Source organism: Carica papaya, chromosome 3, assembly GCF_054855325.1.
Source record: "Carica papaya isolate Zhongbai chromosome 3, ASM5485532v1, whole genome shotgun sequence".
NCBI classification, from domain to species: domain Eukaryota; kingdom Viridiplantae; phylum Streptophyta; class Magnoliopsida; order Brassicales; family Caricaceae; genus Carica; species Carica papaya.
Window position 1 is genome coordinate 9,476,104 of NC_142311.1, and position 27,101 is coordinate 9,503,204.

The 27,101-nt window shown below is 36.6% G+C and overlaps 4 protein-coding genes across 6 annotated transcripts; 3 read left to right on the plus strand and 1 right to left on the minus strand.

Annotated features, from left to right (window-relative positions):
- The first annotated feature begins 492 nt into the window (after window positions 1-492).
- Window positions 493-5,191, plus strand: LOC110811592 (putative beta-1,3-galactosyltransferase 2). 2 transcript variants are annotated; one of them, XM_088215600.1, is made up of 11 exons: window positions 493-967; window positions 1,449-1,645; window positions 1,751-1,824; window positions 1,900-2,111; window positions 2,224-2,287; window positions 3,079-3,151; window positions 3,315-3,435; window positions 3,764-3,851; window positions 3,974-4,099; window positions 4,207-4,316; window positions 4,715-5,191. In XM_088215600.1, exons 2-11 carry the CDS (start codon window positions 1,550-1,552, stop codon window positions 4,861-4,863), a joined length of 1,113 nt encoding a protein of 370 aa, XP_088071726.1. In that variant the 5' UTR covers window positions 493-967; window positions 1,449-1,549; the 3' UTR covers window positions 4,864-5,191. The 2 variants fall into 2 exon arrangements, with proteins under 2 accessions (XP_088071726.1, XP_088071725.1); XM_088215599.1 differs by having other exon boundaries at window positions 1,549-1,645.
- A 2,468-nt stretch (window positions 5,192-7,659) lies between these two features.
- On the plus strand, window positions 7,660-11,064 carry LOC110811573 (autophagy-related protein 8C-like). 2 transcript variants are annotated; one of them, XM_022038107.2, is made up of 6 exons: window positions 7,660-7,809; window positions 7,937-7,983; window positions 9,128-9,183; window positions 9,272-9,324; window positions 10,526-10,644; window positions 10,764-11,064. In XM_022038107.2, exons 2-6 carry the CDS (start codon window positions 7,947-7,949, stop codon window positions 10,856-10,858), a joined length of 360 nt encoding a protein of 119 aa, XP_021893799.1. In that variant the 5' UTR covers window positions 7,660-7,809; window positions 7,937-7,946; the 3' UTR covers window positions 10,859-11,064. The 2 variants fall into 2 exon arrangements, with proteins under 2 accessions (XP_021893799.1, XP_088071727.1); XM_088215601.1 differs by having other exon boundaries at window positions 7,711-7,983.
- Window positions 11,065-11,107: 43 nt separating this feature from the next.
- Window positions 11,108-12,760, minus strand: LOC148266671 (uncharacterized). The gene is made up of 2 exons (XM_088215603.1): window positions 12,642-12,760; window positions 11,108-11,784 (listed from the first exon to the last, which is right to left on the minus strand). Exon 2 carries the CDS (start codon window positions 11,772-11,774, stop codon window positions 11,520-11,522), a length of 255 nt encoding a protein of 84 aa, XP_088071729.1. The 5' UTR covers window positions 11,775-11,784; window positions 12,642-12,760; the 3' UTR covers window positions 11,108-11,519.
- A 2,517-nt stretch (window positions 12,761-15,277) lies between these two features.
- Window positions 15,278-17,476, plus strand: LOC110811526 (2-alkenal reductase (NADP(+)-dependent)-like). The gene is made up of 6 exons (XM_088214656.1): window positions 15,278-15,616; window positions 15,717-15,903; window positions 16,063-16,229; window positions 16,561-16,643; window positions 16,884-17,010; window positions 17,100-17,476. The coding sequence occupies exons 1-6, from the start codon at window positions 15,332-15,334 to the stop codon at window positions 17,349-17,351; spliced, it is 1,101 nt and encodes a 366-aa protein (XP_088070782.1). The 5' UTR covers window positions 15,278-15,331; the 3' UTR covers window positions 17,352-17,476.
- Window positions 17,477-27,101: the final 9,625 nt, after the last annotated feature.

A 27,101-nucleotide genomic window follows, 5' to 3' on the forward strand; every position in this document is an offset into this window, starting at 1 on the left:
ATGGCAAAAAAGTACAACAATAATAAAAAATAAATATTATAAATTAATCTAATTTTTTTGATTCAAAATACTTAAAATAACAATATATTATCTTTATATTGATAACTAACCTCGTAAATATTTAGCAATATATGCTTTATATGTTAATAATTTAATTAAATTTTATAAATTATTACATGGGAAAATATAAAAAAAAATTTATATACAACTCAAAATTTATAACATAGTTTCCTAAATTGTAAGCCGCGCTTCTTAATTTAGACAATGAATGGAGGTGGAAATAAGTATAACCGAGTACCTAATTAATTAAGCATGTAAAACAAAAATATGGGCAATGTCGTGTAGCACCATGACTGTGAGTCACAGTCGCAGGGACCAAAATTAAAAAATTAATAAAGTTGTAGGGCCATTTGGTAATTTGGTGGAAAGTAGAGGGCGGTTAGTGAGTCTTCTCTCACTTCTGTTCAACGTCTCTTGCCTGCAAAGTTGTGTGACCTGTGAGCTGGGAGAGAAAATTAAAAGACAATCTCTGGACAGGGAAACAGAACAAAGTAAAAAAGATAAAAAAAGAAAGGAACAAATTATAAGAAGAAGAAGAAGGAGAAGCAGAAGAAGGAGAAGCTCTCAGCAGAGTACTCTCTCTGTTTCAATTTCTTCTTTCTTTTCTTCTACGCCTTTAAATCTTCCACCTCTAGCGTCCACTTTTCAGCTCTGATTCTGATTTTTTTAACTTGGGTGAATTTTCTCGGCTTCTGGGTCACTCTTCGACATGTGCTCTTTTTATTTGTATTCTGTGGGTTTTTGCTTTAGATAGCTATCGGTGAGTTAGAGAAAGTAGCAGATTATTGCAGAGGAAAATGTCGTTCAAAGGCAAAGGAGAGCTGCCTAATAGAAGTTCTCTGTCGCGTAAATGGACATTTTTATTGTGTTTGGGTTCCTTCTGTGCTGGAATGCTCTTCACTAATAGGTACTTTTTCCATTTAATTTTATTTTTCAATTATTCTACGAAGGGGTCAAGATTCAGGGGTTTCGATGAATTTGTTGATTTGAAGCTGTTTGGGAAAATGGGTTTGAGCCCAAATTTAAATGCAAGTGTTTTGGTGTTCGTTAAATCTTCCTCTGGGATCTGAAACTTGCTTGTTCTAATTTGCTTTGACTGTACGTATATATTGGTTTCTTAAGTGAAAGATGGCTTTTATTTCAAATTCAATCAATTCTGGTGTGATGAAGCTTTTGATGTTTGCTTCGCCAATTGTTCGTAAGAGTGAATTGGATCTGAATTGGTACTCGTGGTTCTTATACGATATGAATTCTTGGTGACTAGTCAACTCTAGTCTGAACTAGCAGTCCATTTCTCTGCTTTATTTGCCTTTGTTTCTTGGTTATATATATATTTATATAATTACTATCATATATGCTATGATCTACGGAAGGATTTTGTGTTTCAGATATCCTTCAAGCTTATATTTTGATTTTTCAATGGACTACACGCCCTTCAAAAGTATTTCACGTATGATGGGTTGTTGACGAGGATGAGTTGTTTAACAGGATGTGGGCAGTTCCTGAATCTAAAGGCATTACATTGACGACTCCGGTAGAAGCTGAAAGACTGAAATTAATTTCAGAGGGCTGTAATCCAAAAACTGTGAGTAACTTTGTATTTGATAGATTTAAGTTTGTGGGTATTCATTCATTCTTTTATGTTACTTGTCAAATTGCTTATGCATTGTAATCTGGTTTGGTACTTTAGCTGCTTCAGAAAGAAGTAAAGCGTGATTCCAAGGATATATTCGGGGAAGTTTTCAAGACACATAATGCCATTCAGTAAGTGCACTATACTTTATTCAGTTTGGGAGAATCTGAGTTCAAAGCTTATTATATATAATATGTTCAACGCAGGACTCTGGATAAGACTATTTCAAATTTAGAGATGGAATTAGCTGCTGCAAGGGCAGCACAGGAGTCCATACTAAGTGGTTCTCCTGTATCAGATGACTTAAAGAAGCCCCAGTCATCTGGAAAGAGAAGATATTTGATGGTTATAGGAATTAATACTGCTTTTAGTAGTCGGAAGAGACGAGATTCAGTACGTGCCACGTGGATGCCACAAGGTTCATGGATTGATTCCTTGATTTCTTACCCGTTGTTTGATGTGCATCTATGCTATTCCTATGTTGGAAAAGTGTTCTAATGACTGCTCAATTCTAAAATTATGGATAACAGGTGAGAAAAGGAAGAAGTTGGAGGAAGAAAAGGGCATTATCATCCGCTTTGTCATTGGACATAGGTGAGAATTTAATATTATTATGATTGTCATCATTATTATTATCATCATATTGTTGTTATTATTTTGACAAAGCTGCAATAGCTGACCATCCAATTTAGCTTGAGCTCATTGTTCTATATGCAAAAACTAGAACCTCATTTCTGGACTCTGGGCCTGCTTTTTGGTTGATCATGGTCTCACATGCAATTTGCTAGTCAGTACTTCTTTTTTATTTATCAATTACAGAACCATGATTAATGCTTTAACTTTAGACTGTTGTAACTGACGCTTCACAAGCTTATATAGTTATATTCACATTAATTGAGTGATGAAAGGTATTGTTAGTTGGAGTTGCAGTTAAAATATGTTTTGCTGTTAGGACACATGTACTATCTTGATCTTAACCAAGGGGATGTTTGAAGAGCCTTGAAGTGTAGGTTTGCACAAGAATGCATAAAGATCATGTCTTGGATGTCATGGAAGGTTGTTTTAATTTCCCTAGTATGATGTAAGGTTATCATTCAATTTCTTTTCTTCTTTTTATTTTTTGACTTTTTATACTACATCAACAGCTTCTATAGTGAAGCAAGCTGATGATGTTGCAAGCATTTCAGTAATGCATATGCTGATTTTCTCTTGTCCAGATCAAAGGATAATCTTACTTTCCTAGGGACAGTACCTTCTTATTGGCCATCGGCATTAGAGCCTGTAGCATGAGCTTTGCCGTCTAGAAATCTCAGACTGCATATATGTTGCTCAATCATACATAAAATAGTCCACTGATCTACTTTTTTTTCTCTTAATTATTGAAGTGCTACTTCAGGAGGGATTTTGGACCGAGCTGTTGAAGCAGAGGACAGAAAGCATGGAGATATCATGAAACTGGTAATGCTTTAATCTTATACTTTTTCTACTATGACAGTCACTAATTGTAATTTGATCTGTTATCTTCATAGAAAATTTTCTATAACGCACATATATTTATATATTTGCGGGAGAAGGAAAAGAATCACGTACTTGTATGTCTGCTTTTCTGCTATTTGATCAGGATCATGTTGAAGGATACCTTGAACTGTCAGCCAAGACAAAGATCTATTTCGCTACTGCAGTTTCTTTGTGGGATGCAGATTTTTATGTCAAAGTCGATGATGATGTCCATGTAAATATAGGTAAGTTAATATTTTCTCCAAGTTGTTTTGTGAATGGATATATATAATTAAATAGTTATAATTAATTCGGAATTTCTTTCTTTTTTTTTTTTGACAATTAAAAAGTTACAATATAATTAGTAGGTCTAGAATCAATTTTTCATTGCCAATCATGCAATCACTCAATTCCTCAAATTTATTTTCCTTTCAAAGCATATTGAAGAACTTCTCTTAACAATCAAAAGACCTGCTCTCGTTGAGGGTAGATCTTGCCTGTTCCTGAATTAGCAAAATTATGAATTTCAGTGTAAGTATAATTTAGTGGTTGGTGCGTGTAATAATTTGGCAGCAACACTGGGAGAAACTCTTGTTAGACACCGATCAAAGCCACGGGTATATATTGGATGCATGAAGTCCGGTCCTGTCCTTTCTCAAAAGTAAGCTAGATTTCCTGACCTCTTTTCCCCTGGAAATGATGTATTTTGTTTAAGGAACCCCCAGCAAAATATGAAATAAGAAATAAATTTTGTTTTTGTAACTGCAAATTTTTTTGGAGCAGAGGAGTTCGGTATCATGAACCTGAGTATTGGAAATTTGGTGAGGCTGGAAATAGGTATTTCCGTCATGCTACTGGACAGCTATATGCCATTTCAAAGGATCTGGCTACTTATATATCTATAAATCAGTAAGATCCCATTTTCTTTGTTCGAAATATGAGATGGAAGCTCATGTATGGATTCAATTGTTGACTATATCAATTCACGATGTTTATTGTGCAAATAATTATTTCAGGCATGTCCTACACAAGTATGCCAATGAGGATGTTTCGCTGGGATCTTGGTTTATTGGGCTTGATGCGGAGCATATTGATGACAGGAGACTATGTTGTGGCACCCCACCTGGTAAGTTCCTGAATTTTCTGGGAATTTGAAGATATGAGATTGTTGTCAAGTAATTATCTGAAAAAGATGTATATGTATATATGTGTAATATCATGTGAAGCAGGGGGTGAGTCTCTATCTATCAATTATAAGCTATGAAGAAACATACTCCATACCAAATTAAATCCACTTATTTCTTTGTTTATTATGTGATTTTCAGTGGAAAATAGTTACTGCAGGTATAGATTTTTCAACACCCTCCCCCAGCTGAAACAACCAATAAACCATGACTTATGCATCAAATAATATGTGTGTATATATATTTGTCTTTGATATGAGCCAAGGAAACAAATCTAGCTTTCTTTTTGGCTTGTGCTTCTGGAAATCTGTAATCCAAGACCTTTTACTTCTTTCTGTAGATTGCGAATGGAAAGCCCAGGCAGGAAACATCTGCGTTGCTTCATTTGACTGGAGTTGCAGTGGGATCTGCAGGTCTGCAGAGAGGATAAAGGAGGTCCACCGACGGTGTGGGGAAGGTGAAAATGCAGTATGGAGTGCTACATTTTAATTAGCTAGGTTGAAAAATCCTTCCAAACTCAGGAAGGTTACAAGGTAGATGAGGCAAGGCAGCCTGTAGCTGCTCTTTTCTGTATTCTTTCTTATGAGTATAGGATATAAGCCAAGATAGGGGGGAGAGAGAGAGAGCCCTTGCTATGTGGGACAATTTCCATTTTAGTAGGGGAAAGTGACCACACCAGAGGCCAGAAAATGGAGAAGGCAAGAGGCTGTCGCTGCTATACAGTAAAATTTTTTTTGGGTGCTTGGAAGGCCAATCTGTAAGTTACAATTCCATGGCTATATCAAGCTCATAATAAATATAAGTCTTTGTGATGCCATTTTCGGACTCCCTCTTTTATATAATTAATTTAGTGAATTTATCTTTTGTGTGAGTAAATATTCTCTTCTTGCTTGCCGGCCAAGGGCATGATTGGGATTTAATTCAAGTATTATTCAGGCATATTATATACTACGGCGAGTTGCCCCAATAGCAAGCTGAAAAGAACTTAAAGCCAATTGGCTATAAGACTAAAAACAAGTTGTTGTTATTAATTACTATACGAAAAACTAAAGTAAAAAAATAATATATAGACAAGTATGTACGTTCCTTTTTGTGGTGTAATATTGGGCTAAGATAAATGCCACTGTAAATAGGATTTTCAACACTTTGAAAAAGTAGAATACTACTGCAATGTCCTATTCACTTTAATGGAATCCTTTATATAGGCAAATAGTTCCAAGTTCAAAAGATATCAAGCTCTTGTCTGTATGTAACCAAGAGAAGCCATTACAAATCAGTAAATTTCACTTTGCTGGCCCTGCTATAAGCCTTTCATGCACCTCCATATATATATAAATTAGGTACATTTACAATTTCTGTGATTATACACATTTAGAGTATTAACTATTATGATTTCACAAGTTTTTTCTCTCCAGTGAGTTATAATTTAATTACTTTTACGAATTGACAGAAAAAAATTACCATAAGTTACGGAGATCTCGGTTAAATTATAAAAGTAATAACATGTAATTTAAAAAATAACCCAAATTAAAATCATTTGACATCAACACAGATCACGGCCATAAATTTCTCCAAGATATATATGGAGAAAGCTTGATTCTTAACTGTAACAAAAAAATTATGAGAGAGATGGTGAGGAAAGCTGTGTTTATGTATGTATAGGTAAACTGCATTATCAAATGTCACTTGACTGTGATTCTTTACCTTGTAATATGATTATAAAACCTCAAAATTAATTACACTTCTCTCAAACCTCAAATTCAATATATCTGGACATGCATTTTATTTTAATTTATTCCTTTTTAACTGACATCTACAAAATGAAAGGAAAAAAAAAAAAAAAAATTAATAAAACACAATAGAAGAAAATGGTGAAAATAAAAAAGATAAAAAAAAAAATCTCCAGTTTTTACTCCTCCCATATGTGTATATCTATGTGTGTGTGTATGTATATACATACATATTTTTCAGTGGTAAAAGAATTTGGATACAAGCATATTACTGTGTCCTGGGTTGTTATTTCTAAGTTTTCTAATACAATCCTATGATTTTCTTTTAATATCTGGCAGACTAGTTGGGAAGAGAATTTAACATGCAGATTTGCTGTAATCAAAAGAACTGAAAAAGAAAAAAAATGTTACCTTTAACCTTGAAAGAGTCAAGATTTAGACGATAGATTATAAGAGCAATCATACGTGATATTGGCACGGCTCAATCAAAAAGCAGAACTCAACACGATCAGAGCACTGTTTTCTTATTGAACCGGACCAATATCCCGTTAAATTGACCAGTTCTTTTCTTTTCCCATCTCAACAATGTCTCTTAGCATGAATCTTACATAAAATCTGTTCGTTCAGAAAGAAAGGAAAAAAAGAAAAAAGAAAGTAAACCTAAAAATGAAACATACATACAACTCTCACGCCCAAAAGGTGTACACACATATATATAAAATGTTTAACAAAAGCATGAAGATATATATGACGTTGAATGAAAGAAGGAAGGTAAAAGGATGAGAGGGAAGGTGGAGGACATATCTGTATAGGGTAAGGGGGATGTTAAGAAAGAAGAAGAAGAAGAAGAAGAAGAAGGGTCGAGGGGAGACCGTCCAGGAAGCAAGTGGCTTTAAGAAGGGGTACCCCAGGGAGAAAGGGCATTGAAGAAGTAGCATTGAAGAGCTCAACTACCCCAACGATAATGGAAGTTGGAGTATTAATTTAAGAAGTAACAGGAATGGTGAGAAAGGTCACGGACACAAATCTGGAGCTTTAAATATAGCATTTATACATGATGGGATGGGAGGGAGAGAGAAGGATGTTGGTTTTCTGTTCAATCGCCATATTTAATGGCAACAACTCACTGTTTTTCAGGCCCTTTTCTCTAACCCTATCACCTCTAATGGAACTATCTTCCCACTTCGCTCTCCTCTATATATATATATATATATACACGGATATATATATACTCTTCTTCTTCATCTCCTGCTTTCTTCAACTTTACTTGTGCAGATGAGATGATCTCCTTTGTTCGTGGATTCTCTTGCAATATTTATTTGTTGTGTACAAGTAATTTTCTGAGATAACTTTTATTTGTTATTAAAAAAGAGTTTATTTTTCGACTACTCACATAAATATTTTTTAGATTAAGTAAAAAAAAAAAAAAAAAAAAAAAAAAAAAAAAATTCAATGAAGTCGTGAGTTAAAATTGACTCGAAACGACATCATAAAAAGTCGTTTTAGCATAACAATATCCTAAAAAAGATTGTTATTTTCCCGTTGGAATAATTAAAAGGATTACGATGCCAAAGTGTAAAATCGCCGCGTGGACAACTGTACAAATTCAACAGTAATTGAAGTTCCCCATCATTTTCGTTTTGTCGTCTTCCCTCAAAATTTCGCCCGTTCCAGAATCAATACCCTCTTATCTCTCTCACATTTGGTAAGCAATTCAATTTTCTTCAATTAATCTTCTCCTTAGTTTGTAAATTTTCATTGGACAGCTCCATCTCTTAATTGGAAACCCTACTTCCGCTATCCCAATCTGGTTTCTTTCGGCTCTGTTGCAGAAGTTTACGTATGGCCAAGAGTTCCTTCAAGTTGGAGCATCCCCTCGGTTTGTTTCCTTCTTTATTTTCCTGATTGTTAGGCGCGCTTCCTCGCATAATCTTTCTCTGAGTATATTGTAGTGGATTGGCTGATTGATCGGCTTGACGAGGATTTTTGCGGAATTTCTATTACAGGCTTCTGAAACTTTGTATTTAAGCATCTGGGTTGTTGGGGCTTTTTTTGATTGTTAATCTTTGCTCATTATTGAAGTTAATTCGGTCTTGATGCATGTGTTCTTCCCCCTATGGTGGCTACCAGACTTAGGGCGAGGAGAAACAGTTGTGCATTTGGGATTTTTTTTCACCTGAGCAGCATCTGAACTGAATAGGCTGTTATAGAACCTAAGATTTGAAAATATGGATTCGCATTCGGTGGGCGTTTGTTTGTCTGGAAGATTAGTTTTTATTTACTTATACTATGTTCCGAACTTTACTTTTGGAATTTGTTTAAAAATCCAAGTGTAGTTTTATCAGGAGATGAATATTTCCTTCAATATGGTAAAAATTGAGATTATAGGGAATTTAACTGGTACCGACTATTGGAACCTCATTATTGATAGAATTAGGAATGCATTGTTTTAATTCTATTAAAATTTTCTAAATGGTTAATTTTATAATTTTCTAATAGAATTTTTATCTTTCCTTAGTTAAACTAATTGTGCATTTCCAAATAAATTCCAAAAAAAAAAATAATTTGTTTGTTCCAAATGTAATCTTATTTTTAATTTTGTATTGGTGGCCGAGAAGGATTGTATCTTTTTTAATAACCAGGAATGGTATGTCGTTGGCCTCCTATTTCGTTCAATTTGATGTCTTGTTTTTCAACTTGTACCACCCACTCACTGGATATGTATGGTGCATGAAAATTTCATACATAATCTAGTGGTAAGGAATAGGAATTTAGTTGAATCAAAGATACAAAGAAGAGGACAACTTATTTTCATACTTCCTAAAACATTTTCTTTTCCCTTTGTACTTGTTTTCTTTTACTTCTAATGAAATTATTTTCCTTCCGGTGTAAACCTGACTGTAAGATAAGAATGCTCTTATTTGGTAAATGTAGACGAACATATGGACAGACAAGGAAAAAATGCCTAATAAGATCTTGGTTGTCATATGTGTTTAAGCATGTTCCTTTTGTTTTTCTGCCAGAAAGGAGGCAAGCTGAAGCTGCTCGCATCAGGGAAAAGTATCCTGATAGAATACCTGTATGAATGTTCAATTTTCTCTATGCCTGTGCAAGCATGTACTGTCCTTGTGGTTTTGAAATTGAATCCAGTTGACTGTTTGATGTAGGTGATCGTCGAGAGGGCTGAAAAGAGTGATGTGCCTGATATTGATAAAAAAAAGTTAGTGATTCTTATACCTGAATCTTTATATTTCTCATGTGCTGTTGATCATGAAAATGAATGAGCAAGCATACAAAATTCAGAAATCTTTTATCATTACTATAAATAGATTTATAAAGTTCTGTTGGAGACATATGATTCTGTATTGGCAGCATTATGCCATGTTTGAATGTCTAGTTTTTTCCTGCTATCAGAGCGAACCATTTACTATGTGTTTTGTGAAAGCTAGAAATATATCATTTTTGGCCTTCTTTCAAAAAAAAAATATTTGTTAGGTCTCCTATGTCTAGAAAATATCCCAGTTATCTTGTTTTCTGGTTCCAAAACAATGTCCTTAGTTAAGACATAATTTTAAGATTTACTTAGTAGTAAGTCCTTCGTTTGTATTTTTCCCTCATGATTAGCTAAAGAGAACATTCTGTCCTTTTCAATTGCATCATTAAAAAAGAAAAGGTACAAGTAGCTATAGAAAACAACTTAAATAAGAAACCTATTTTTAATGGTAATCTGAAGTTGTTTATGAAATCATTGACATATTTTGTGATAAAGACTTTTTCTTGTTGAGAACAAAACTCTTCTGGAAGCACATGTCAAACATGACCGAAGACTTTCTGGTTATTTCTGGACGTTCTATTATTTTACCAGCTTCTTTTATGTCGCTGATCATATGTCCTTAGGTAAATTACTAAGTTCATCCTGGTTCGTTAATCATGCAATAGTGTCTGAAAAGGTCTAGGTGCTAAATTCTGGTCTGCATTCTCATTTGAAGTCCAATTAGATGAGGACACCTGACAAGCTGGATTTTAGGTTATGATTGGATCCTTTATTAGCCTTTGCTTTATTGGGAATGAATTGGAACCTTGATATTTTTCATGGAGATTAGTAGAGATAAGAAAAGTGCGAGTTATATCATGGTCCAGTCAATATGTTATGTTTAATTTTGCTCGCGAAGACAACATTGAGAAGTATGGAAATTTTTATTCTCTTGATAAGCATTTGACTTGCTTAATGCTTTGGGAACTTTGCAGTAGGGACCCTAGTGATGAATTCCCAAGTCAAAGGACCTTAAATTTTCAATATAGAAGCTAGACAGATTAGGTGTATATCTGAATGATCATGGCTTTGGACCCTAGTGTCCCATGCTTGTATCTTTTTTTCTTTTTCTCCTGTTTGAAGTTGATTGTCTTTGGGGCACATGCAGGTATTTGGTTCCTGCTGATCTGACTGTTGGCCAGTTTGTTTATGTGGTCCGAAAGAGGATCAAGCTCAGTCCTGAAAAGGCTATTTTCATTTTTGTCAAGAACATACTACCACCTACCGGTAAGACAGAAGTTATTTACTCATCAATTCTGATTTCTCTTTTCTCCTCTTGATATATCATCATTTGATTACTGTACCTCTCTAGCGGTTTAATGATAGTATTATCTCCCTTGTTGCAGCGGCAATGATGTCTGCAATTTATGAAGAAAACAAGGACGAAGATGGTTTTCTTTACATGACGTACAGTGGCGAAAATACATTTGGCACCTTCTGAGAGACATAATCAATCTATCTCTTTGTGGATAGATTTGCCAAGAAAGAGGAAGAAAAAGCAGATAAACTGTAAATTCTCTGCTCAGCTCGTTTGAACTCAGTTTGGTTCTCTTTTCTCTTACATTTCTCAAACTCTGAATTGCAGTACCTACTTACATTCAACTGCTATGATTTGGATGAATGAGTATTATTACGTTTCAAGTACTACTATGAATCTTTATTTCAAAAAAAAAAAAAAAAAAACTACTATGAATCTTACTTGTGAGCGAAGTTATATGCCCAGTACCCAAATTTTTTTGAAAGGATATGTTTGGTCAATCAGATTCTAAACATAAGTTCCAAGCAAAGAACCTAGGTTAAGAAAAGATTGTTTGGTTGAGAAACAAGATTCGATTACTATCCATTATTAAGAATAAATATGAATGTCATTCAGATGGAAGTCATTTTATGTTGCCATCACAAATGTATTTTTATATTAGTTGTCGCAAAAGTTTTGATTCTTTTAGCATTTAGTTTTGTAACTGTTGAGGAAAAATAGTTAGATCCATAGATTTGTTGTGAGAAAGATGCAGAGGTTAGGGTTTTTAATTGCTTATTAATTGATTATTGAACAAGAAACAGAAACCAATGAGTCTATCTCAAGTTAAACTACATTCATACATTCATTTTGAAGAGCATTTCTTCTTGAACCACTTGATGCCAACTGAGGCTCCAGCCTTCATCTTCTTGGCACCAGTAGCGGCAGCTGCCTTGGCTTTATCAAATCCAGCTGAGGCTGCAGCTTTTATCCCCGCCATCTTCTTGCTTGTGCTGTTGCTGTTGCTGCTGCTGCTTGCATTTGTCCTCTCCAGCTTCCAATCGTTTTCTTCGTAGTCGTAGGTCCACTTCTCAGACCAGATAGGTGTCTTGCTTCCCATGGATGTGATCCTTGCAACATTTAGATTACAAATTGTGCAAATGGTTAAATGAACGGCAAGAAAATGAATGAAGCTTTTGCATATATTCGAGTCAAAATGGTAGTAAATCCAATAGTTTATTCCTAATTAATTCTTCCACTTTGTATTAAGCATTTATGGTACACATGCTCAATCACTGAGCTAAAAGAAATGAGTCCTAATTTCAAGTGCTAGTCTAAATGTAAAACAATCGATTAGGTAAAGCAATTGATGGACTCTTATCTCATCTTTATGTTATGATCAAATGCCCACCTCAGTAATCCTCATCTCCCCTTTACTTTATCCCGAAAATCGACCAATTACTGGCCCTGTAATCATCATGGTAAATCATGTTTCTTATGCATCAGATGAGTGGATGTCGGTCTACTATTGTGGTTTGTGAATCAACTTGTTGATTAATTTCTCTCTCAGATTCTTGATGTATTTATATATACATTTACATAGAGAAATATTTATAATCTAAAAAATAAATAACTAACTCTGATCAGTTTGATACCTAAACTTTAAAACCAAAATCAACTTGGTCGGCCCAAAATCTTATAAATCGAACAACTGATTAAGCCAAAAGATTTATTTAATCGATTTGTTAATCTTGATTATTTCGATTTATACCATAGAAAGTTTACCTCTAGCCAAAATAATTAAAAAATAACAGAAGAAGATATTAGAGGACATGGAAAAGATCTTTTTGGGAGATTCTCGAAGGGTCTTATCTTAATCAAAAGGGATATATGCAAATATATGTGTATATTCGTACGAGCAAGCAAACAGTAGCTATTCATACAAAAGACTAAGAAAAGAATAAGACAGAGAATAGGGACTACCTACCTGAAATCCTTTTGATTTGGATCCTGACTTGGCAAAAGTTGGGAAGTAACAGTGAATATTTATGTGAGGGCAAGAGGAGTTTTGAGATGAAAATGGTGGGTTGGTGGTTTAGTGTCAATTTCAGGGATTAATAAGATTGTAATCAGGGGTAAAGGACCAAATATGTAAAGTTAATTAAAGACGCTTTGCTGGATTCATGAATCTCGTAATTATAATTTTTTTTCTTTTTTTTAGAAAAAAGTTTGGTCGGATAATGTTTCATTGTAGTTTACTAAATAAAACGAGTATAATTGAATTTTTATTCTGCTAAAATCGTAATAGTTTCTTAATTTACTGTGTTCATGAATTTTCTAACTTATTTTTTCTTTTGAAAAAAAGTTAGGTAGAATAATGTTTTATTGTATTTTCCAAAATAAAATGAGTATAGATAAATTTTTATTTCGTTAAAATTATAATAGTTCTCTGATTTGTTAGGTTCATAAATTTTTTAACTGTATTTCTTTTTTTTTTTTTAAAAAAAAAGTAAGTCGGATAATGTCCCATTGTAGTTATCTAAATAAAGTGAGTATACTTGAATGTCTATTCCATTAGAATTGCAATAGTTTTTTAATTTGATGAGTTCATAAATTTTCAAACTTATTTTTTGGAAAAAAATTAGGTAGGATAATGTCTTATTGTAGTTATCCAAATAAAATGAGTATACATGAATGTTCGTTTCCTTAAAATCGTAATAGTTTTTTAATTTGCTGGATTCATAAATTTTTTAATTGTATTTTTTAAAAAAAGGTAAGTCAGTTAATATTCTATTGTAATTACCCAAATAAAATAAGTATAGTTGAATGTTCAATTCTGTTAAAATCGTATAACTTTTTAATTTGCTGAGTTTATGAATTTTCTAATTTTATTTTTTATTTTTTAGAAAAAAATTAGATTGGATAATGTCTCATTGTAGTTATCTAAATAAAATGAGCATAGCTAAAATGTTCATTTTACTAAAGTCGTAATAGTTCATTGATTCATTAACTTCATGAATTTTTTAACTATATATATATATTTTTAAAGTGTTAGGTCAGATAATGTCCTATTGTAGTTATCCAAATAAAATGAATATACTTAAATATTCACTTAATTAAAATCGTAATAGTTTCTTGATTTGCTGAATTCATGAATTTTCTATATCAGTATTTTTTTTTTTTTTTTTAAAAAAGTAAGGTTGGTAAAATTTTTCCTAGTAGTTATCCAAACAAACTAAATATACTTTGAATATTCAATTCACTAAAGTCGTAATAATCTACTAAGATAAAACTTAATTTAGTAATTGTAATTTTATCAATATATTAATAAATCAAATTCTAAATTTATAAAATTAAGTATTATAATATGTTTATAAAGTGTCTAAATTCTACATTTTAATAAAGTTTGGAGCCGTAATATTTAAATATAGCGATTAGAGTCTTAATCACAAAATCATGGTATTGATAATCTGTATTATTCGGTAATAATTTGCATTCGCATAGATACCACCTTTTAATTTGCTATTATATTTACCTCAGTTGAGCCTAATTATTCTTCTATTATACCACTTTCTATTGTTCTAATTTATTCTCCTGCCTCTTTTTCATTTGTCTCTAATCGATTATTCGTAATTAATAACATAATTACTTAAATGAACAGAGGAAAACGAAGATATATTTGCTCCAATTTTATTGTAACAAAAATTCATAATTCGACTCATCTAAAAATATTAGAGTTCATTAATTAGAAATTGATTATAATTTCTTTCAATATTGTATAAAGTTTAAAATTATCTTTAGTAAAATGGTAATTGAATTAATTTTCTCACTTGTCCCTCGTCTTTTTTCCTTCACTTTCTCAAGAAACAAACACTCCCAAATTAAATCATACTTCCCACCAAATGTCAAGTCACTAGGTCTCTCTGTTAAATTTGCGTCTAAGTCCAACCTTCAATTCTTTTTAGTATAGAAGCCAAATGCATGGTAGAAACTGCAAGCAAAACAAATGAAGCAAAATCTATTGACAACACGAAATTATAAAAAGATTCTATTCCAAATCACATAAAAAAAATTACCGTTTTTTTTTTTTCTTTCCAGGTCAATTTTGTTTTTTTCTATTGGTTGGAATATGGATGCTGAATTCCATCTGAATCAGGAATCATGACCCTGCAAGCAATTATATATATATATATATATGTATTGAGAAATAGTAAAATATCAATTCTCAAATTGGGTGGGTAAAACAAAGAAGTGAAAATTTGGGTCAATTTTTTTATTTGAATGTAATTTGAAAGTAAATTTCAGTTTTTACTATTGGAGGGTGAATCAGTTTAAACTGTTAATTTGGTTGAGGAGGTAATAATTTCTTTCTTCAATTATAAAAGAAGGATTAAAAGTAGTTTAGGTTGCAGGGCTTTGATTACCCGAGCCCATGGGAGAGCAAGAAAATGGGTTGCGTGGCCCATTTCGGGCACGTGTTGTTAGCGTATGTATGTATGTATGTAATATATATATATATATATATATATATATATATATGTATTAGCTTAAAAGCTGAATTGATAAGGTGCGTAATACTTGCTTTTTCTTAATCCAACTACCTTTATTACTTTTCTTACATTTTTATTCATTTTTCTTACAGATCGTGTGTGTGTATATATATATATATGATATAGGATGCTCGTGTACTTCATTATCTTCCATTTCAGCGAGAGAGAATCTATCATGGGGAAATCAGTTCTAGAGAGCAGAGAGTGGTACATGGCGGCCTACGTACCTCAGGGTCTTCCGACGTCTGAACATATCAAGCTTCGCAGCGTGCCGTTCTCGCTGGCCGCCGATTCAATCCCGGACAACCACGTTGCCATTGAGCTTCTCTTCATTTCTATCGATCCTTATCTTCGCGGCAGAATGGTCGGCCACGAAGAGGGTCTCTACTTTCTTCAGGTCAAGCTTAACGAGGTGCGTACGTTTTCCATTATATATATATATATACATATTACATGTATGTATGTAATGAATGTATATATATGTATCACATATATGTAAGTGATGGATGTAGGTGATAACAGCGGTTGGTGTTGGAAGGGTGATAGGATCAAAGGACGAAAAGTTTAAGGAAGGAGATTTTCTGTTCGATTTCTATTTGCCAGTTGCAGAGTATTCTGTGGTACCAACTGATTCAATGTTCATGAGAAAGCTGGATCTTGATTCTGGGATTCCATTGCTGGAGTATCTCTCTGCCCTAGGTAATTGTCAACTTGCATTTCTTTTTTCTTTTTTTTTTTAAAAAAAAAATAAATTGAAATATTTATGGAAAAGTATAAAATAATATGGATAGATAATTATATGTATATTATTTAGAACTTGGTTAGTAATTAATACAGTATAAATTATCATGCATGCAGGATTACCAGGGTTTGCTGCATGGGTAGGCATTGAGTTGGTGGGAGAGGCGAAGCCAGGATCCAACGTCTTTATCTCCGCCGCTGCCGGCGGCGTAGGAATGTACGCCGGACAATTAGCTAAGCTTAGAGGCTGCAGGGTCGTAGGAAGCACCGGTTCCGACGATAAAGTATGATTTATTCATTTATTTATTTAATTAAAACTATATATATATATATATATATTAGTATCTCGATAAAACGTGATTATTTATTTGATAAATTATTAAATATAATCTTAGTCAATCATCTATTAAATACTATGTATTATCTTGATTTTCACACCATGATAATGTATATAGTAATAAAGTATAATAAAATGATTGCCAAGTTATAATATTTCCTATAGATATGGCATGTGAAAATATTAGCTTTTCAATATTCAAAATTTCTTCATTAAAAAAAAAAAAATTCAAATTTCAAAATGTTGATGAGTTGCAGTCTACTGTGTGTTGTAAATAGGTAAAGATGTTGAAGGAGGAACTTGGATATGATGATGCATTCAACTACAGAGCTGAGTCGGATTTTGATGCATCTCTCACCAAGTATATAGCTCTCTCTCTCTCTCTCTCTATATATATATATATATACACACACCCACACATATATATCATACGATAATTTTATACTTAATTAATCAACGGGTATATTTATATTCCGATTTAGAACATTGATCATATATATACACATACAGAGATCAAAATTTTTTTTAACGGAATACATAAATATATATAAATCCCTACTTGGAAATTTTATATGTATGAAGAATTGTATATATATTGCAGGTATTTTCCAAAGGGGATTGATCTTTACTTAGACAACGTCGGAGGTAAAATGCTTGAAGCTGTAATGAACCGTGTGAATCGACGTGCCCGTATCTCCGTCAGTGGAATGATATCTCAATACAATCAGGTTTATTAACTTATACATACACATAACATATATATGTATATATGTCTATATAGATGTATTATTAATTGTTTAGAAATGAACTGAAACAGATATGGACAGAGAGGGATGGAGTTAGAAATCTGCTGAACATGGTGGGAAAGGAAGTGAGGATGGAAGGGTATCTGGTGGGTTCATCGTTTAATCGTTTCGATGATTTTGTAAAGGAGATGGAAGGGTACTTGAAACAAGGTAAGATTACCTCCAAACACCAGATCTTCATCGGATTCCATACCTTCCTGGACAGCATCAACTCCATGTTCGCCAGTTCTAACCTTGGGAAAGTTGTTCTTCAACTTAAGTAATTACCCACTATATATATATATACACGTGTGTGTGTGTGTGTGTGTGTTACTTGTACCACCTTCAATTTCGATTTTCTAGTATGTTCTATGTCACCTATTGTTAAGTGTATGAGTTTTTACCAAAAAAAAAATAATTAAATATATCATATATCAAATATGGTGCAATTTGGTAAATCAAAATTTTGAATTTAATGTAAAATTTATGATAACTCAGAAGTCACTGTAATTGAATTAAAAAGAAAAAAAGAAAAAGAAAAATAAAATAAAAGGACATCACTACAAATTCCAAAAATTAAAAGCCCAGATAGAACAAGGCTGAAAATTTGAAGGCTAAGTCAGCCCAATGAAGGGATTGATAGAGGAGAAACCTGAGCAGCTGACACTTTAGAGATAGAATTATCTGACTGCTGAGACTCGTGGACCAAGCCCAATAAATTATGGATTTTTTTTCATTCGTTTTAGTTAAAAGTATACATACATACATATATATAATTTTATGGGTGTTTATATTTCCATTTAACTAAAAATAAAATTATCAAAATCCAGATTCTATTAACTCAAAAGACTATTCATATAAGTCCATGATCCCATTCAATTTGTGTAATGATCCCGGAAATTAAAATGAAATGTATATATTTATTCTAAGTACGGAAGCGAAATAAAATAAATTATGATTAACATCACTTACACAATAACCAAAACGAATTAAACCTATGAAAGAATAAATTAACTTAAAGAAAATACTATGAATGAATGCTATAAGGAAAACTAATAAATTCTTTGGCTTTTACTCGCTGTCTTCCTGCATAACGGGTTCGGGAACCAAGTCTTCATGATCTGAAATGGTTAAGTAAGGAATAAGCTACACTAGCCTAGTAAAGACATCACATTATTTCACTGTCACAGAACTAAAGCTTGGTAGAAAACAAAAACGATCAATGGAGCATAATTTATAACAAAATCATTTATCAATAATAAAAACATTTACTGTCTACTTACCTCAGTGAGATTCATAAAAACAACTTATGAGAAACAATAACATCATAAGATCATGCACATTCTGTAACATAACACATATCATATTTTTGTATTTCAATCATCAGACAACAAATTTCCTCTTTTATCAGCCTACTAGTATCCATGGGGATCCATAGGGGATCTCCGCTACACGTGAACCATTCACATTAATAATTTAATTCCAGGGCCGTCCCCATACCCCGTCCGGTATGGGCGCCAAAACCATAAACCTTAATACCCCATCCGGTATGAGGGTGAAATGGGTCGTCCCCATACCCCGTCCGGTATGGGCGCCAAAACACATAAAGTCTCCATACCCCGTCCGATATGAAAGACCACGTTCCCGATAGGGTTCCCTATGGACCCGGTCCGTCCACCATTTCTCAGGATATCTAGTCAGGCTGTCGACATTATTCATTTATTAATTCATATACATTTTTCTATTTTTTTTCTTAATCTCAATTATTCTATCAAATATAAACACGTAAACCAGTAATTGACACCAAATAAGGCAACACAATATCGGGTTCACAATAATTCAAACTATAATAAATGAAACCGTGATTCATGCATGCGAAATCATAGAATAAACACATCAGGCACCATACTGCATTTAAAACTGTAAAATAAATCAAACAACAACTGACCGAAAAATACATCAGATTCGGACTCCATTAGCAGTCTTAATTAATTATACATATCTATTAATTCATAAAATACCGTTTTATCATTTATTAAGCTTTAATGCCGTGATAGGAAATAGGGTGAGGGATCCTTATTTATTTCAGAGTCTGAAATTGGATTTTCACTGCGCCTACGGGCAGTCCCTAGATTCCTTGAATTTTTTTTCGGAAATTGAAATACACTTCTGGTTCCTGCACATGTCCCCAAAATAGCTCAAATCAGACCTAGGGCCTTTTCAGCCAATTTCAGAATTTCGGCACGGCGGCTCCGTCGTGCTCCGACGACGGCACCGACGCCCACGGCAGCTCTGTCGTGCTCCGACGACGGCATCGACGCCCACGGCGGCTCCGTCGTGCTCCGACGACCACACTGTCGCCCACGGCGGCGATCCGCCTCTGGTTGGTTGTTTTCGGCCAAACTTGCATTGGTTCCTGTGATAAAGTACCCCTAGGGCTCTCGGTGGGCCAAAAAATTCTAAAAAACCGAGACTTACCGGCGGCGAAGCTCTTAGGTGCGACGGCTCTTCCGACATGAGTTGCAATTTGGTGTTTTACTCTGGTCAACCTATAGAGAAAAGGACTGTGGTCATAGTGGTATAAAAATTACATCGAACGGGAATCAGGAAATGCCTCATCGGAGGCAAAAATTGAAGAAACTTGTGGCGGCGCCGCTGGATTTCGGCGGTGTTTTTCGGCCAATTGGCTGGTGGTTTGGCTCTGATTTGGGCCGTCCGTGCACGCGAGAACGGATCTGGGCCGTTCGATCGCGCGCACGCGGATCGCCCACGTGTCTTCATCCTGCATGGCTTCCCGCGTCAGCGTTCCTGCCACGCGGCGTGTCCTGGTTGGCCGGGGCTGCTGACATGGCACTATTTTTTTAAATTATGTTTTGACCTCTGATTTTTGATTTTCTTTTCAAAAATACCCACAGAATCCAAATTTTCACCCATTTTTCCCAAAATCAATTTCAATTAAATTTCAAAAATAATTTTACCCTATATTATTATTATTATTATTATTTATTTCTATTAAATTAAATTAAAACCTTATAAATTAATTATTAAAATAGAATAACAAATAAAAATAAAAGAAAATTTTTGGGTGTTACAACTCTCCCCCCTTAAAGAAATTTGGTTCTCCAAATTTGCCTCTTACTCTTGGTCGAACAAATGAGGATATTGGGCTCTAAAGTCTGATTCTAGCTCCCATGTAGCTTCCCTTGGCGAGTGGTTTTGCCACACTACCTTTACAAATGATATTTTCCGGTTGCGGAGTATTCTGCTCTTTCGGTCCGTGATACCGACTGGTACTTCCTCATAAGATAAGTTTTTTTGGAATGGAAGCGGTTCATGAGCCAAGACATGAGAGGGGTCCGGGTTGTACTTACGTAGCATGGATATGTGGAATATATTGTGCACTTTGGAGAGTTCTGGAGGTAGTGCTAGTCTGTAGGCGACATTACCAATCTTGTCTAAGATTTCATATAGTCCAATAAATCGGGAGTTCAGTTTTCCCCTCCTGCCGAACCCACTAATTCCTTTGAAAGGAGTGACCTTAAGGAACACCCGGTCGCTTTGTTCAAACGCTAAATCTCTCGTCCAGATGTCCGCATAACTCTTCTACCTGCTCTGAGTCGTCTGAATGTTCTTTATGATCTTAACTATTTTAGACGTGGTCTCCTCCACCAACTCCGGGTCGAACAATTTTCTGTTGCCCATTTCTTCCCAACAAATCAGCGATCTGCATGGGTACCCATATAACGCCTCATACGGAGCCATGTCAATGCTCGTTTGGTAGCTGTTGTTGTAGGCAAATTCTATCAGGGGTAGATGGTCATCCCAATGGCCCCTAGAGTCAACGACGCAAGCTCGAAACATATCTTCAAGTGTACGGATTGTCCTTTCTGACTGTCCATCAGTCTGAGGATGGAAAGCAATACTGAGAGACAGCTTTGTTCCCATGGCTTGCTGAAAGCTACTCCAAAACCGAGAGGTGAACTTGGGATCCCTGTCGGATACCACTGTCACTGGAACTCTATGCAATCTGACTATTTTTCGGATATACATTCTTGCCAACCTGTCCAAGGGATCGGTCATCCTGATAGCTAGGAAGTGGGAAGACTTGGTAAGCCAGTCAACAATTATCCAGATGGCGTCATGTCCTGAACGTGCCTTGGGTAATCATGTTATGAAGTCCATGGCGATATGTTCCCACTTCCACTTCGGGATCGGTAAGGGCTGAAGTAACCCGCCTGGGCATTGATGCTCTGCCTTGACCTGCTGACATACCAAGCATTTAGATACAAAGTCAGTTATGTCCCTCTTCATCCCATTCCACCAAAACCAGGGTCGCATGCTTTGGTATATTTTGGTGCTTCCGAGATGCATGACAAACTTGGAGTTATGGGACTCTTTCATGATATCTCTCTTTAACTCATTGTTGTCTGGGACACACACCCTGTCCTAAAACCGGAGTAACCCATCGACAGAGACTCAAAATTCTGAGCTCGCTCCCTGTTCTGCATCATTCTTGCGGGCTACTAGGGCAGGGTTAACTGACTGGGCTTCCCTTATTCTCTGTATTAACTCGGGCTGGATGGTTAGACGGCCCAAACATGCGACTCTCTTCAGGTCCTGAAGCCGAACCTGTTGTGTGGCCCCAATTTGCCTGCATTCTGAAACCATTAAATGGGCTAAGATACTTGTGCTTTTCCTGCTGAGGGCATCTGCCACCATGTTGCCCTTACCCGGATGATACAAGATATCACAATCATAGTCTTTAAGGAGTTCCATCCACCTTCTCTGACGCATGTTGAGATCCTTTTGAGTGAATATGTGCTACAGACTCTTATGATCGGTATAGATCTGGAAGGTCTTACCGTATAAATAATGGCGCCAGGTTTTCAAGGCGTGTATGATTGCGGCAAGTTCCAAGTCATGGGTGGGGTAATTCTTCTCATGATTCTTTAACTATCTGGAGCCATAGGCTATGACCGTCCCATGCTGTATCAGGACACAACTCAGGCCTAGATAGGAGGCATAACTATAAATTGTACATCCCCCCGATCCACTCGGTAAAGCCAGTACGGGTGCAGTGGTCAGCCGCTCCTTTAATTCTAAAAAACTTCTCTCACAGTCCTCATTCTACTCAAACTTGGCATTCTTCTTTGTGAGCCGGGTTAGGGGAGCCGCTAGACTCGAGAATCCTTCGACGAACCTGCGGTAATAACCTGCCATTCCCAGGAAGCTACGGATCTCCTTAACTGATATCAACTTTTCCCAGCCAAGTACTACTTTAACCTTTTCGGGATTCATTGATACTCCTTCCTTCGATACGATGTGTTCTAGGAAGGCGGTCTGCTCAAGCCATAATCCACACTTACTCAACTTTGCATATAGCTTCTTCTTTCTGAGGACCTGTAAAACTTGGGCTAGATGGTGAGCATGCTCTTCTCTGCTTTTTGAGTATACCAAGATGTCATCGATGAACACAATAATAAATTGATCCACGAATTCTCTGAAGACCCTGTTCATCAGGTCTATAAAGATGGCCGGAGCGTTGGTTAGCCCAAATGGCATAACTAGGAACTCATAGTGTCCGTACCTGGTTCGAAAGGCTATATTGGGGATGTCTTCTGTTCTTATTTTCACCTGATAGTAACCTGATCGCAGGTCTATTTTGGAGAAGACCTGCGCATCCTGCAACTGATCGAAGAGGTCGTCAATTCTGGGAAGGGAATATTTGTTCTTGATTGTGACCTTATTCAATCCTGTGTAATCAATACACAGTCTCAACATTCCATCTCCCTTTCTGGCAAACGTGACTCTAGCACACTAAGGAGACACACTGTGTCTAATAAAACCACTGTCTTGCAATTCAATGATCTGTTTCCTCAGCTCTTCCATCTCAACGCGGTTTATGCGGTAAGGATCAACTGAAATGGGCTGGGTGTCTGGTTGTAGGTCTATAGTGAACTCAACTTCCCTGTCCACTGGCAGTCCGAGCAGTTTGTCCGGAAACACATCTGGAAAGTCTCGAACTACCGAAATCTCTTGGATACAAATTTCCTTCTTGGGCTTGCCTAGTTAGAGAAAATAGCAAAGTTAAAGTACTTGAAAATTAAAGAAACTTGCCATCAAGGAATAAGTATAAAATAATTTTATTAATTTGTAAATGGCTCATCATTAGGAGGATTAAATATAACATTCTTGTTAAAGCAATCTATGGTGGCGTGATGCGCCGCTAGCCAATCTATCCCTAAAATTATATCAAAATCCCCCGTGTCTAATCCTATTAGGTCTACACTCAGTTTTCTATTTGCTATCTCCACGGCACAAGCCCTGTAGACAACTTCCCCTAATAGTGTTTCACCCCCAGCAGTAGACACAAACAACATTGAATCAAGTTTGTCAGGTGATACATTAAGTTTGGATGCAAAAACATGTGAATCAAATGAATGTGATGCACCAGTGTCAAATAAAATATGAGCAATATGGCCACAGATAGTGTACATACCTTGTACCACATCCGGGTCGGCATCAGCATCCTGTTGTGTGAGGTTGTAAACCTTACTCTGAAAAGGAGGTCTTCATTGGTTCTGGTTTCTCGGGCACTCTCTCGCATAGTGCTGGGCACTACCACATATGCAACAGGTGTTGTTGAGGCGATAGCATGGTCGGTCTCCGTGATCCCTGCTGCAGTGCTGACAGATCTTGCCACATGCTGCCCCTGGAGCCTGAAGGGGGGCCTGGATCGCCGGTCTGGGCCTCTTATTATGTTGGACAGACACAGTAGGTGCTAGTCTGCGGGGTGGAGCTGAGGGTCTGTGACTTCCTGCTAACTGGGAAAGGGTGTTGAAACTCCTCTCCACGATCTGCACCTTTGTCAAAACAGCTAAATATGTCTTGAGCTCTAGTACCAATAAGTGCCGCTTGATTTCTGGGCGGAGGCCCCACTAGAACCTCCTGGCCTTTATGCCCTCATCCATCAATGTCTCAGGGGAGTATTAGCCCAGCTCTAGGAACTTACGAGCATATTTTGACACCGTCATGTTTCCCTAGACCAGCTGAACAAACTCCGTCTCCTTTAAATCTCGGATGTACTCGGGGAGGTACTCCGCATGAAAGGCTGTTAAGAACTGCTCCCAAGTGACTGACATAGGCATGGTGGTCTGCTTGAGCTCCCACCAATGATCTACTTCCCCCACCAACATGTAGGAAGCAAGAGTAACCCTCTGCTCAGGAACCACTCCTAAGGTCTTGAAAGCCTTCTTTGTCTCCGCTAACCAGCACTGGGCATCTTCGAAAGAGGACTCCTCTACAAAAGTGGAAGATTTTAGTCTCTTGTACCTCTCTACGTAGCCCGAGTCAATCAGGGAAGGAGCTGGGTCCCGTGGAAGAGGGATTGTGCTGGGCTGAGGATAGATTGGGGGGCCCTGTGGTGGCACCCGCTGATATAGTGGGGGCACCGGATCATACTGTGGCGGTGCCGGGCAATACTGTGGCTGAGACACCGGATTATACTTCGGCGGTAGTGCCGGGTGGTACTATGGAGGAGTACGCTCTTGTCGGGGTAGCTCGGGATCCGCTCGCTGCAGCAGTGGCTCAAACTGTGGTAGTGGGGGAGGGTCGGGTAATTTCCTTCTCTCGTCTCCACCTTGTTGAGCAGCAATGATCCTTTCGAGCATCTCAAATATTCTATTAACATCTTCTCGAAGTGAATCATCCAGGGCTGCTCGGTTTAGTGAGGGTCTCCATCTCCTCATCTCTCTGCACCTGTATTTCACAAGGAAGGGTTGAGTAATAATTCTCAGTTTGGTATTCCTCTAAGTATTATTGTGTAAGGGACGGGTCCGAGGAACGCGGCTCTGATACCAACTGTAACGACCCCGAAAATTAAAAAGAAATGTATATATTTATTCTAAGTGCGGAAGCGAAATAAAATAGATTATGATTAACATCCCTTACACAATAACCAAAACGAATTAAACGTATGAAAGAATAAAGTAATTTAAAGAAAATACTATGAATGAATGCTATAAGGAAAACTAATAAATTCTTTGGCTTCTACTCGCTGTCTTCTTGGAGAACGGGCTCGGGAACCAAGTCCTCTTGATCTGAAATGGTTAAGTAAAGAATGAGCTACACTAGCCCAGTAAAGATATCACACTATCTCACTGTCACAGAAGTAAAGGTTGGTAGAAAACAAAAACGACCAATGGAGCATAATTTATAACAAACTCATTTATCAATAATAAAAACCTTTACTGTCCACTTACCTCAGTGAGATTCATGAAAACAACTTATGAGAAATAATAACATCATAAACATCATGCACACTCTGTAACATAACACATATCATACTTTTATATTTCAGTCATCATACAACAAATTTTCTCTTTTATCAGCCTACTAGTATCCATGGGGATCCATAGGCGGTCCCCGCTACACGTGAACCATTCACATTAATAACTTAATTCCAGGGCCGTCTCCATACCCCGTCCGGTATGGGCGCCAAAACCATAAACCTCAATACCCCATCCGGTATGAGGGTGAAACGGACCGTCCTTATACCCCATCCGGTATGGGCGCCAAAACACATAAAGTCTCCATACCCCGTCCGATATGAAAGACCACGTTCCCGGTAGGGTTCCCTATGGACCCGATCAGTCCACCATCTCCCAGGATATCTAGTCAGGCTGTCGACATTATCCATTTATCAATTCACATACATTTTTTTATTTTTTTCTTAATCTCAATTATTCAATCAAACATAAACACGTAAACCAGTAATGGACATCAAACAAGACAACACAATATCGAGTTCATAATAATTCAAACCATAATAAATGAGACCGTGATTCATGCATGTGAAATCATAGAATAAACACATCAGACACCATACTGCATTTAAAACTGTAAAATAAATCAAACAACAACTGACCGAAAAATACATTAGATTCAGGCTCCATTAGCAGTCTTAATTAATTATACATATCTATTAGTTCATAAAATATTGTTTTATCATTTATTAAGCTTTAATGCTGTGATAGGAAATAGGGTGAGGGATCCTTACTTATTTCGGAGTCTGAAATCAGGTTCTCACTGCGCCTACGGGCAGTCCCTAGATTCTCTGAATTTTTTTTCTGAAAACTGAAACACACTTTCGGTACCTGCACATGTCCCCAAAATACCCTAAATAAGACCCAGGGCCTTTTCGACCAATTTTAAAATTTTGGCACGGCGGTGATCCACCTCAGGTTGGGTGTTTCCGACCGTTTTCGGCCGTATTCGGCCAAACTTGCATTGGTTCCTGTGATAAAGCACCCCTAGGGCCCTCGGTGGGCCAAAAAATTCCAGAAAACCGAGACTTACCGGTGGCGAAGCTCTCGGGTGCGACGGCTCCTCTGACCCGAGTTGCGATTTGGTATTTTGCTCTGGTAAACCTGTAGAGAAAAGGACGGTGGTCACAGTGGTATAAAAATTACATCGAACGGGAATCGGGAAGGGCCTAATCGGAGGTAAAAATCGAGGAAACCCACGGCGACGCCGCTAGACTTCGGCGATATTTTTCGGCAAATTGGCCGGTGGTTTGGCTCTGATTTGGCCACAGGGAGGTTCAACATCAAAAAACGAGCCAAAGGGAGAAATTTTACCTCGTTTGGCGGCCGAAAAATCCTCCGGTGCAGCGGCGGGTGGCGGCAATCGGTTCCTCCGGTGGCTGGGTCGTCTTCTCCGGCGAGGGTTCTTGCGGTTAGGGTTTGGGGTTGGGTGTGGATGCGATTATTTATAACCTTCCCCTTTTAATTTGAGCCGTTCATCATAATTTAATCTGGGCTGTCCGATCGCGATTAAATTAGAAATGAATTTGGGCCGTCAATCGCGATGCGATCTGGGCCGTCCGATCGCGCGCACGCGGATCACCCACGTGTCTCCGTCCCGCGTGGCTTCCCGCGTCAGCATCCCTGTCACGCGGCGTGTCCTGGTTGGCCGGGGCTGCTGACGTGACATTATTTTTTTAAATTACGTTTTGACCCCTTATTTTTTATTTT